We start from the raw sequence: 13192 nt of genomic DNA, 5'->3' as shown, positions 1-13192 counted from the left end.
CTACTTCTGGCCTCTATGAAGCCAACCTCAGGTTAGTGTATGCCTTGAGGTCCATTGGTAAGGGAATGGCTGCAGGAAATATACTCTGTGCTATGCTAAACCTTCCTAAGCCGCCGACAAAGTTTGCGAAATACAATCAAGAGCTTCTAGGTCACATCGAAGCTGCTGGTCAGGAGTCGATGAAAAGGGCAGCTGACGAAGCTGTGCAGCTGAATGAGGGGGATAAAGACATCGCAGTTGCTCTTGATGGAAGCTGGCAGAAGCGAGGCCATACTTCCAATAACGGCATAGTCTCTGCGACCAGTGTAGACTCTGGGAAAGTGCTGGATGTGGAGGTTTTGTCTAAACGTTGTCCAAAGTGCAGCATCAAGGGTACAAACAGTGACCCCCTTCATAGAGAGGTGTGCCAAAGCAACTACCAAGGCACCAGCGGTGGAATGGAAGTCGCAGGAGCACTGAAAATTTTCGGCAGGAGTGAGGAGCTTCACGGCGTTCGATACGTCAAATACCTTGGGGATGGTGACAGCAAGGCTTTTATGGCTGTGAAGGCACAAATGCCATATGGTGATTCCGTTGAAATATCCAAGGTTGAGTGCATAGGGCACGTGCAAAAAAGGATGGGCACAAGGTTACGAAGGCTAAAAAAAGGAAACAAAGCAGGAAAACTCTCTGATGGAAAGAGCCTCTCGGGCCGAGGCCGACTGACTGATGCAGTAATAGACAAGCTCCAGACGTACTATGGTTTGGCCATCAGAAGAAATGTAGGAAACGTGGATGAAATGCGAAAGGCCGTTTGGGCAACCTTCTTCCACTTATCGGCCACAGATGATGACCCATGCCATGGACTTTGCCCAAAGGGACCTGATACGTGGTGTGCCTTCAACAGAAGTCAGTCAGAGGGCAAGCCATTTTTCCACAAGGAGAGTTTGCCTGCATCTGTCTTGGAGGCTATCAAACCCATTTATAGGGAGCTATCGAAGGCTGAGCTCCTAGAGAAGTGCCTGCATGGGCGAACTCAAAATGCAAATGAGTCGTTCAACCATGTTGTTTGGGAACGCGCACCAAAGAATGTGTTTGTTAGGCTTCGGACCCTACGGATGGCAACACTGGATGCTGTTCTTTCATTTAATGATGGTAGCATCGCACGGGCCAACGTTTTGAAGGCGTGTGGATTGAACCCAGGGAGCAACACCATCAAGTGGCTGAGGGAAGCTGACCATAAGCGCATGTACTTTGCGGACCGAGCAACACGACAGCTTACAAAAGAGGCCCGACAGTCAAAACGACAAGCCGAAAAGCGAAAAAATGACGGTGACAGCGACTACGAAGCAGGGGGATATTAAACCAATTACTATGGAGGCGTTTCTGCGAATAAAAAATGGTTTTTCACATCTTTTTTCTCTTTACGCTCTATTATCTCAAAACAGTGTTTTTTCTTACAAAGGTACCATTATTTCCAATGCCTTTCAAGACAGACGGCTGATTTTTTTTTGCAATCATCTACATAAGTGTTGCCAACTACTGAACTAGAATTAAGCAATTTCACTGAGCAGTTATTCTGTTATGAATTTTGAAATGCGCAAAGAAAGGCCAGATTTGTGTACTACCGGAAAAAATTTTATTAAAAATCGAATTTTCAACACATTTCAAATATTCTAGTTCAGTAAAAAGAGCACAAAATTTGGCAAACAATGATATATGTATTATTAGGCTACTGTTATTAGTTAGTGAGAAACATGTACCTCAACATGGCCTAAAATGCATGGGAAGTATAGGGCTTACCCTGTGCCCTTAAGAGGGTTCACCACTGACAGTATCCGTAGGAAATCCATGGGAACTTTCAGAAGCTGTAGCGTGACTAAAAATGGCTAGATTTTCATGAGGTCTGTGGCAGCGTTTTCTTATTGAGTGAATGGAAAAAATGTTGCAGATAGATATTTTTTAAGTTTCATTTTTTTACAAATCAGAGGTAAATATCCAGAAAAATTTCACTTTTAGATATGTCGGTCTTTCATGTCATCTCGTGAAAAAACGAAGCCAAATAGTATCAGAATTTCGCCCACAACATTTCCTCCCTTTTTCTTTCTTGATTGTAAGGCCGCAATTTTCATCCATATCGAGTGTAGTATTTGTGTTTTACAGGCTCTGAAACTTGTGTATGTATTTTCTGTGGGGATTTGAAATTCGTGCCAAATTTAACTAGCGCGACATGGCTCCATCTGGCGTCAGAATATTTTGTCGCTACTACACTCTGCCACCAACCTCTTGGTTGTCTGTGTTCGTGCGCACAGGTTTTTACTCAGAACTTGGACAGACCTGAGCTCTTTCTTTCCTTTTTTCTTGCTTGGGCTGTATTCCGAAAGGATTTCTGCGTTTCTTTTTTGCTCGAGATCTTGGTGCGGAAAGGAAGTGGAATGCAAGGCCACACCCAAAAGAGCTCCCTTCCCCCTTTTCCCCTCCTGGCAGCCACACAATAAGGCATTGTTAGTGCCAAAACACAGGAAGGGAGTTCCCTATTCAGGACAGTGTGGGAGAACAGCATTGTTCCTTGCCCAGGGCAGGGGCGCAGTGAACCAGGTGTCGATACGAGTCAAGAATGAAGCTGCAAATATTCCTCATAGGAGGGCCTCGAGCCGATAGCGGCGCTAAATGAACCCACACGCCTGGTCGTTTGAAAGCCGGTACTGGTACGCACGCCGAGCCGGGAGTCGATGGGTCGGGTCCAGTCAATTCCGCCGCAGGGGGTAGGTGACTCAACTCGGCCCTGAGCCGATGTGCTTGTAAACGCTGTTGGGCCGAAAAGTAGGGTTATTGAGAGGGGAGAGGATAAATGCGAACTTACTTTCCACATACCGTCGCGCCTCTGATACAGCGATGGCGTGCCTCAATCTTGGAGGCTGCTACTGCTTGCTCGACACTTGGTGTCGCTACAGCTGAAACGGTCTCGAATCGATAAAATCGAGTTCATGTAAACACGCACAGGTTGAGTTGGACTTACCATGCTCAACCCGACCCCCAATCGACCCGACGCTATCGGGTTCATGTAAACAGGGCTAATGGCGTAGACTGATTGTCATGATGTAGCGATTAACCTCCTTTCACAGAGGCACTTGCCAATCACCTGCAATTTCACGCTGTACTTGCGGACAGCTATGTATGGCAGTGCAACAGCCCACATCAAGGGGAGAAAGGACCGTCTCCTTCCTTTTTCTGCTCAGCCTCTGCTGCACTGCAACTGCGACGTCATGAGAACCGGTCGAAGCCAGCGTTCGCCTTTGGCTCCAAGCTAGTGAAACCAGAATGTGACAGATCGGCATTGAAACTTCAATTCTCTAACGAATCTTTGGTCGAGTGTCGCTCTTTTTCCCCAATTCTCCTCGCGACCAGGCATATCTCTGCCAAAATGTTCGCATTATCAGTGCAGGTACTGTCCACTGTACGTGGGTAAGCATGAGTGCACCTTATCTGCACAAAGGAGCTCGCGGATTTCCGAGCCCCCTACTCCAGAATAGACATCTCTGTGGTGTAAATAACGTGATGTCTAACGTTCGTGGCCTGGCTGGCAAAATCATCCAGTTTTGCTTCTGAACCGGTTTCGCATGTGTCAAGCGTTCCCCAACCGTCTTTATTCTCCCAATTAGATACACCTCGGTATGCGCTGCACCTAGTCTCACCTTCTGCACTACGCTTCCAAAAGTCGCATATTTCAATCAGAAAAACGCTTGGAAGGGGCGCTATATAAATACATGTATAAAATATATAATACATAAAACTACATAATATATAAAACATGTAAAACATAAAAAGCAGAGCTCATAATGAGACTTTTACGGAAACCATAGTAGGTGTGGAATTTTCACTTTCAAACCCCTGACGTCATGACAATTCAGGTGCGCTGCCGTTATTGTATACAGAAAGAGCACACGCGGTTCGCGTGGCTGCCACGGCCATCTTCTATTAAATTGCAGTTTTTATTATTTTTAACAATAAACCACTAATAGCAACTTTGTTCAGAAAAGTTGGTAGTCGCTTGTGCAATGGTGAAATTCGCATTCAAAGTCACCACGAATAGCAACAGGACAATCTCAGTGCTTTTGCAAACCACACATCTCACACTTTTACCCAAGTCTGATTTGTTCCGTGGTGAAATTATAAGCAGTGAAGGAGACATGAAAAGAAGTATTTCAACAGTAATTTAGTTACTGAAGTGACTATCGATCATAAATAAACTGAAGAATTCGGCGAAGCCGACAGCAACAAACGTGCTCGGTGGTCATCGAAGAGGAACCTTCAAGATAAGGCGCTAAAAACAACAACAACGCAGAATAATGTCGGAATAGTTGCGCCTGGCTGCAATCCTTTCAGCTAACGCTGATCGCATCTCGCATAACAAAGGGATATTCCTGTGCGCCAACGGTATTGAACTCGAACAAACAAGTAGTACAACAGTTTCGCGGCACTCCTTTTGTCAAAGAAGCATTGGCCGGATGCTTAAAAAAACTGTAAGGTCAACAGCAGCAAAGACAATGCAAAATAAACACTGGCAGTGTAAACAATGAGAGCGCAAAAGGCTTTTCATAGAGGCCGCATCGTCGAATCGGCGTCCACAGTCGTACAAGGTCACCAGGCTTGTATTGCGTGTGGCGACGGAGGAATACACGGAATACGGAATAGCCAGCAAAAGTGCGGAAGGGGAGGTGTTCCCAAGGTGTGTCAAAAGATTACTCACACTCATCTGCTCTGGCTAGGTGAAACCAACACTGCTTCTAACTGCAGGCTGTATACCCCACCCTATTATTGTAAATGTATCTTTGCAGAAAAGATGCGAGGGAGCTTAGGGGGACCCAAACCAGAAAACATACTTTTCCTTGGGGCAGCTGAGTGGTGGGTTACTGGAAAAAGGTTCATTCTGCGACCACCACCCCTTGAGACGGCTTATTCTTTTGTGCTTCCGTCTCACTCCTTTGGCATGATATACATAAAACGTTCTCGGCCCTACTTTTTGTTCGCGGAAGAACTAATACTTTCGTGTTGCGGTAGAATTTACACACCTGGAGGGGTAATAGAAGTTCCCTCCTTTTTGTGGTACTAAAGTGCTGCCAGCTATCGACAGAAAAAGTTCAAATCTGAGTCGCCTCGTAGCTGGTGAGCACTCTTAACAAGCCACAGCATAATCTGAAACATTCAGGTCTTGCTTATAATTCCTAGATGCATGCCGTGGCTGTGAGGAAGTGGAGTTTTCCACAGCATTCAGCCCTAAAAATTTCTGCTGCCACCTGTGCCCCGTGATATTTTATCTTATTCAGTATAACCCTGAAGGCTGTAGGATACAAGCGCACTCCACTCGCCCCCTGAGCCAGTGGCGAGCGCATCGGGCTCGGGGGACAGCGTGCACCAGCCACCGCGACTGGGGAGAAAAGGCACTCCTGCTTCTCGCCCCGCTTCCGACAATGACATGATGTCATGGCGGCTCGCTAGCCACTTATGGAAGGGAAAATTCCTAAGCTTGTGAGTAACTGACTGCTCCTAGTTGGGCAAAGCCGGAGAGGTTAAAACAGGAGCTAGCAACAGGAAACAGCCTCTTGCCTGCCTGCGGTCTGTGAGCCCGGATGGATCCCTCCCTGCCTGCCAGTCCATGAACCAGACATCGGTCGACGACGACGACAACTTGATAAGCCTATCAAACTTCTATTTTATCTGACAGAACATTCTTCCGCAGTGTGCTTTAAACCTCACGTTGCGTTAATAAAATATTTCCTCGCATGCTCTGCCATTTCGTTCGAACCTGCCGTGGCTGCAACTCTGCACCACGGGTTGGGGAAAGATGTCGCATACGAGTAACGCCTGTGCATAGCTGGAACGGAAGCTCGCCTTCCTGGCCGGCTGGATGCAGAGTGACCCCGTAAAATTTATTGACTTGGCCAATTGTGACCAACATTTTTAAGTTGCCATTTCTGCCTTCTTTATTTTGAGTGAAGAGTATTTTTAGTGCAGTGGTCACAATAGTTTTACTTCTGACACTACCCAAGATCATTTTTTAATGCTCAAGTTACTCAAAGAGAGGATTTATTGGAACATACTGTCAAAACATGTCAAGAGAAAAAGATGTACTGGTATCGCCAAACAGAGGGCTCCTTTCATACGTGAAAGGAAAAGCCTGCAGACGTACTGTAAAACGTGTACCGACTGCCATGGCTGCTTTGCTGCATGCATATTACTGAAGACACGAGCGCAAGCTGCTGCTTTTCATGCTGAGAGGACATGCAGAAATAATGTAAATGAGCAGGGAGATCATGATACACTGCACTGAGCTGAGAGTAACCAACCTCTAGAAGCTTCATCACTGGTACAGGATTGAAGAAATGAAGTCCACCAAAACGATCCTTCCTTGATGTGCTGCTAGCAATGTCTGCGATGGGCAGAGAGGAGGTGTTGCTTGAAAATATGGTGAGCCTTAGAAAGGAACAAATACAAAAAAAGAGCAATATGTTATGGCACATAGTCCTACAACCCGATGGCCAAGAGGCTTTGTAAACAACGATAACATTGTGTAACATGTTAAATAGCCCGGCTAAGCACACTTTACGTGCGAAGGTAAAAGGTGTTATTTGTAGCGCGTGTGCTAAAATTCTACCAGCACTAGTCATAAGGGATGAGTTTAGGGTCTTCTCTGTAAGGGCATGGTTAGGCCTTCACGTCCAAGAGTCTCGTTAGGCCTGTTTGCAAGGCCTAGCTTGTTAGCAAGGTCCCTGGGGGTTGCCTTCTTGGGTGGTTACGTCCCTTGTCATACTCCGCTCCTCTGCATGATCAACCTTCTCCCATTTTCTGCACCTCACGAGCAAATGCATGGCGTTGGAAAGTTTCGCCCTATGGCCCTTGTACAGCATTCCTTCACCCCATAGGTTGAGCTCGTTTTTCTGCCACAAAGAGGCATGATGTGCACACCTTCCTGTGGCATATCACATTCCGATCATTGCAGTCACTGTTGCTGTCACACATTATATCACATGCCATATTATTTTAAGAGAAATTCTTATCAAGTACCCACAGTAGCAAACGGCAGATGGTCACTCACTATTCCCACTACCAGAATGCTGCATCCTGCATCAGGGATGCACACTACTAGTATGCATGTGTTTCAGCAACCTACAGAGGGACGGAGCGATGATGTATTGGTATAGATTCACCTGCTCAGTGAACTACTAGACTGTGCACAGACAATGGTGCATTTCCTGAGTGTTTGCATGACGTGCTGGAATGCATGTGCATGCGTTTAGAGGACTGCATTTACCTTAGGCTTCTATCATTTTTATTAAAAGACCTTGGTCCATATTGCGTGTTTCTGTTCATTTCGACACAGTCATTTTCAGCCATACCCGGCTGCTCGAAACGTCAGAAGCGGATGTCAGTTTGGCTGCGACGGTGAGCGGCGGCAGGATGTCACTGCATTCCAGTTGCCGCAGTGAAAAACCAAGAAGCACTGCTGCTTCTTGCCGATATACGAAATGCGACAAAAGAAAACTTCAGCCACATTTTTAGTTGAGCATCAGATGCCACCGTAAAGAGGTAATCAAAAGCTGCTTAATTCACCGAGTGGACAAATGTAAACAATATTTCAAATGTTGTTCTTTGCGCCATAAAGGCTGAAGGTCTACTTAAAGAAAATTAATGCATGCAACCACAAACGACAACGTAGTGACAGGTGGTGGCCACCGCAGCCGTTGGTCGTCGATGGTAAACAAAACACAGCTAGCTAGTTCACAAAACACGGCGTTTTACATTTATCTCGAGGGTTAAAAGGAGCAATGCGCACTCACTTGCAGCACAATGTGCGCCTGCTGCCATACTGAACCCGCAAGATGCTGTGACGACTTGCCATCTGCTACATCACTAAACATTAGCAGCCGCTGTTATCGGACCGTTGTGCAGATGGTAACTGACATCTTTTATTCCTTTTATGCCGTCATTGCAAGAACTGTGAGATGCCTGCTGTCAGGCTTTTCATTTTTGCGCAGTGGATAAACAAAAGGATGAGCCAAAGAAACTTCTTTGTGTTTATCTTCATGTATGCATTGGGAGAGTACACAGACGAAGTTTTCAAAGGTTCGCCATGGCATGATGCATTTGCATGCCCACTGACACCTGAAAACTAAACTTGCGAGCTAACTTGCAAGCTCAACGTAGAGCCACATCACCCTGGCCATTCAGAACCGTAAGCGACGCCAAGAAACCACCTCTGGCATGTCAGTTGCATTGGCATAGTGACGCGACGCTAGCAACTGGCCATCCACATGATAAGCGAGTTTATGCTGCCAGACACTGCACAGATTTGTGATGCAGGATGCTCCGACAGCTAACAGAGAGTTCTAGAACAGCGAATGCACATTTGCATACAGTAAACACAACCATTCTGCGGGACACAATGGTAACTCTAGTGATAGTGTTATCATCTGGTTTTCATAAAGTGAACCATTTCTGCAACAAACAGGTGCTTGTTAGACCCAGGAGCTACCGAATCGTCCAACAAAATAAAAAAAAAAGGCCAAATGTATCATCCATCCACTTTGTTATAGGCAAGATAAGACGAAGCAAAAGCTCTGTACCCAATTTATAAGCAGCTGATATGCTGAAAAATGTAGCAACACCAATGAGTTCATGCCGAAGTGAGAGGCCCTGCTTTAGAGCGCGCCGCCATGTTGGCTATTCATTTCGTTGAGGTCCTTGAGCATCTGCTGTGGGAGCTATGTGTGTGACATCACCGCCTGGCTTCCTCAACTGTTTTCACCGCATCCGAGACATCATATTGTCACGTAGAGGTGATTGCAGTCCAGTGAGCAAGAAGACAGTGAAAATGGCTTCCAACAAAACTCTTTATATAAGCTGACTTGGACCCAAAAAGAACTGAACAACTCGGCGGCGGCGTAGTAATAAGTTTGCTCAGCGGTCATCGAACAGAACGCCTGTCGCTCTTGGCCATGCTTAATTTAAATTAAAGCTGATGGCGAACATTCGAGATACGGCATGCAAAGTTACCACAACAGTCTAGAACAACTCAGCATTGGCTCCGCCTGAATGCAATCAATCGAGATAAATCTGGTCACATCTTGCATCACAAACAAAGCAACAAAGCTCCATGCCGGCAGCGTTGAAGAATGAACAAACAAACAGTACAAAGATTCGCGGCAATATTCTCACCCAGCGTTTCGACCAATCGGGCGTGGTCGAAAATGATGGGTTCGAAAATGACGAAACATGAATTACAAGCCCTTGATGGTCCTAAACAACCCAGGTAAAGTGCGAAACGAGACTTTTTTGGAGAACGTCGTGATCTGCACGTACCTGTGTTGCATTATACCCTCATCCACCTACACCTGCTTCCTTTGTCCAATTCTTTCTCATTATCATAACTCTCCTGTTCTATTCCATATTTCTTTCTGTTTCCTGACCTCTACATATCTCGTTCTCCCTTCTGCAGTGCAATGACAGGAAGAGACAAGTTACAAGCAATGTGTTCTTCCTTTCCTTTCTCCTCAAGAAGCACCAGCCAATCACCTTGGTCTGTGATTTTCTTGCTTTAACTGGCGGTTAAGTCAGATGTTGGAATTCTGGCTGAACCAAAAAATATAGCCAAATGTTTAAGCTGACTGCAACACCCAGTTATGCAATGGAATGCCACAATCACTTGTATTGATTCGTATTGCTTTCTGGAATGCCTGGAAAGGTGCATTTGGAAATGAACAATTGGCAGTTGTGTGTTGCAGTGTGTGTCACAGCAACAGCTGTCAGAGGCACCTCATGTGGGATCCACGTAAGTGTCATGTGAAACCTCTACATTTTGTGGTTAATTCTCTTCAGGCAAATTTTTAATGCCTCCACTCATTTCAAGAAAAAAGTCATGGGCATTTGCAGAGCCCAAAAAATGTGTTATGTCTAGCGATTTAAATTACTAGACATAAGACATATATCATAGCAATACTGCAAGAATGCATTGCAACTGTCACTGTCATGCATAATGAAATTTCTACAAATGCCAAATGATTTTTAAAAAATGACGAGCAGCCTTTCTTGACAACTTTTTGCCCACAGGCATCGAATGCCACAAAGCTGTGAGTAGTACTCACAAATTAAAATTTCTGGGCAACAAACCTGTTTCACTAATAAGAACACTTTGCGCCTATTCCAACACTTGGCATGATGAACACAGTGAATATGCCACAGAGACCTTTGTATGCCATGGAGTGGGGACCAGCAGCATATCTTATTAGATCCTTGCTAGTGTAGTGAGGTGCCAAACCTGTGCTGCCCAAGTGTCTACAAGACAAACGAAGCTGCAGAACAGTGGCATAAATTGGGCATATTACTCATGTAAAGCAGGAAATTATCTCAAAGAGAGAAAGAGCGAGAGAAAGAAAATAAAAGGAACGGTCAAGCCATTATTTTGGATCATTCAATGATGCAGCACCATATTCTAATAGGATTATGGCAAAACAATACTTACGGGCCTGCAACTTTGTCAAGTGCCACAAAAAGCTTCTTCTTTACATCAATGTTCTCAACTATAGCCTCCACAACAAGGTCAGTATTCTTGACAGCCTCCTCTGCAGAGGTGCTCACTGCTATGCCAGCCAGTGTTTTTTGCACAAACTCTTCCCCCGCCTAGAAACACAGGAAAAGATGCACCATAGAGATGGCAATGTTCAACGACAAAAAAAAAAGTGTTTTACCACAAGCAAGCAATGGAATACATAACTGCACAAAGCAGCAGATATAGGTACAGTCATGGACAAGCTAACCTAAAATGACAAAGCAGCAACGAAAAACTGCTGGTGATGCCGTGCAGCCACGGGAACACAAATCAAGCCCGTGTTGTGTGCTGTTTTATGGCGCACAAGAAACTAAGGCTATCATGTGCCAAACACGAGGTTAGATGTATCCACTTTGTGGGAGAGACCTAAAACATTTTTTAAAATGTCATAACTTGTTTAGGAGGAAGTCAACAACGGCACAAAAGTGCTGCCTGTATTTTCTTTGGATGGAATAATCCTGCAGTGACAATGCTTGTGAAGATATATTTGTGAAACCGATTGACAGAGAAGAGAAACATACTAAAAAAACTTCCGATAGTAGAATATTCCCATGGTTCATGTACAAAAAGCAGACAGTATGTCATCTGCAAGCAACAAATGCCCCAATATTCATGGAGGTCATAATCAAGTATGTGATAATCATGGTGCCACGCAGATTTTGCATGGCACCATAATTATCACATACTTGACTACATCCTGCATGAATATTGGTGTATTCGTTGCTTGCAGATGACAACACCACTGCAGCAGCTACATTACACTATGGTGCAGAAACGTGGCACAACACCTGTGACTAGCACCAGTGTAAAAACAAATACAACTGCTATGAGTGCAGTTCTTACCATTATTTCTACTATTCAACTGAGAAACATGGGGGTAGAAAGGTCATAGAAAGGAGAAGGAAGAGAAACAGTACGCAAAAAGAGTATAGAAGCAAGCAGGGAGGGGAAAAAATATATGGACACATTACATGAACGACACATGTTGAAACACGTATATCTCAGAAACACTTGCCCTGCAAAACTGAGAAGGAACAAACAAGAAAGCAAGGCAGCAGGGGTCAACGCTACAGTGTCAAAGCATAAGGGGCACGTATGTGAATAGTCTGCAAGTTCATGTGTATATTAGCAGCAAGTGTTTACAGGATGCATGTTTGCATAAAAAAAGTTATTGTAGCACTGCCTCACAACCCAGTCACCTATTATTGTTACCAGCAGATGGTGCATGCACATCCCCTCACACCTTCAGACACTTCAGGTGACTGCCTGACGTGACTGAGCAGAAACAAATTCTTTTCAGTACACTCGTATCCCTTAAACTTTTGCTGCCGATAAGACATCTCTGTATAGTTCCGGAAGCCACCATACACTACTGTAACAAAGCTCGCCCCAACCTTTTTTGCCTCATCACATGGCTGTGGACATTTCTTCACCTTGTGAACAGAATACCAGTTTCAAATTGCGGTGGGTATAAAAAGTGCAATGAGCATTAAAAAAAAACACACTTATACTAAATTTAAGCTTTATGTTACGAAACCATCAAAACTTCACACCTCATGAAGGTGATGTAAGAGGTGCCAGTCGTCATACACAGGCTTTGTCAAATGTATTAAGTCCAAAAGGTTTGCATCTGGGCCACACAGTGCCGCTCATTAAGCACCACCAGTATTCCGAACCACTCGAAAGGTGCGAGGTACTCTCGTCCACACCTGTTTGAAAGTTATAACTTCCATGGAAGCTAAATGAGCCCCACTACACGGCTTAAAGGAGACCTTTGGGAATTTACTTGTGCCAAAGGTTGTACATCGTAGCTTTATTGCCGATTACACTATCATCTAAGCTAAATGACACAAAATAAGTGAAGCATCAACCTTTTCACGCATTTCGGCGGATGCGAAACGCAAAAGGCACGTCCGTGTGATGTGCGATGTCTGCGCACGTTAAAGACACGTTAAAGACACCATAGCGGCATCTCTTACGGCGTAGTCCATGTGTTGCTTCGGTACGTTAAACCTCATAGTTCACAGTCATTATTTGTAAGGCCCCCCTACAAACACGCACATATACGCGTACCTTCTTGTCATCGGCAAACTTCTTTTTCGCGACTCGTTTTAGACTTTCTTCGATGCGAGCCTTGGACTTGTCGAGGACTTCTTTCGATACGTCAACAAGGACAACCTGGTGACCGGTTTGGGAGGCGACCTAGGTAAAATAAAGCAAAACCCATTGCAGACAACTCAGCTCATTACGAGCGCGTATGACACGAACTTTAATCATCGAAAAGGTGCATGACAGGCATGGTAAGAAGCAGAACGACAATGTCCCTCAGGTCAATGATAACGGCCGCCCAAGGGTCAAAGTACAACAGGCAATGAACACCGGCGGAAACACCAAATCTTAACGAGTTACCTGTGCAATCCCGGCTCCCATAGACCCGCCTCCGACGACAACCACATGTTTGATTGCCGTTCGGACAATAGAAGACGAAGAAAAGGCACGAAAAGACAGGTAGGTCGCCAGCATGATTTGCGCTCCTAACCGCGTGCTTCGCGCTGAAAGCAGCCAGCAGCCAAACGGGCCAAACCAACAGCTGCGGAACTTAACGTA

The 13192-nt window shown here is 45.1% G+C and overlaps 1 protein-coding gene across 1 annotated transcript in view; it reads right to left on the bottom strand.

The window, feature by feature from the left end:
* The window catches only part of LOC144114671 (hydroxyacyl-coenzyme A dehydrogenase, mitochondrial-like), a 29283-nt gene extending 16091 nt beyond the window's left edge, over window positions 1-13192 (bottom strand). Inside the window, exons 1-4 of the mRNA XM_077648555.1 lie at window positions 12995-13192; window positions 12659-12787; window positions 10499-10656; window positions 6327-6453 (exon numbers count right to left, since the gene is read on the bottom strand). Coding sequence (XP_077504681.1) covers window positions 6327-6453; window positions 10499-10656; window positions 12659-12787; window positions 12995-13108 — 528 coding nt within the window. The 5' untranslated portion in view covers window positions 13109-13192. The remainder of the gene's footprint in view (window positions 1-6326; window positions 6454-10498; window positions 10657-12658; window positions 12788-12994) is intronic.

Source organism: Amblyomma americanum, chromosome 1, assembly GCF_052857255.1.
Source record: "Amblyomma americanum isolate KBUSLIRL-KWMA chromosome 1, ASM5285725v1, whole genome shotgun sequence".
In the NCBI taxonomy this organism is placed as follows: domain Eukaryota; kingdom Metazoa; phylum Arthropoda; class Arachnida; order Ixodida; family Ixodidae; genus Amblyomma; species Amblyomma americanum.
This window is presented reverse-complemented; position numbering and strand designations above follow the sequence as displayed.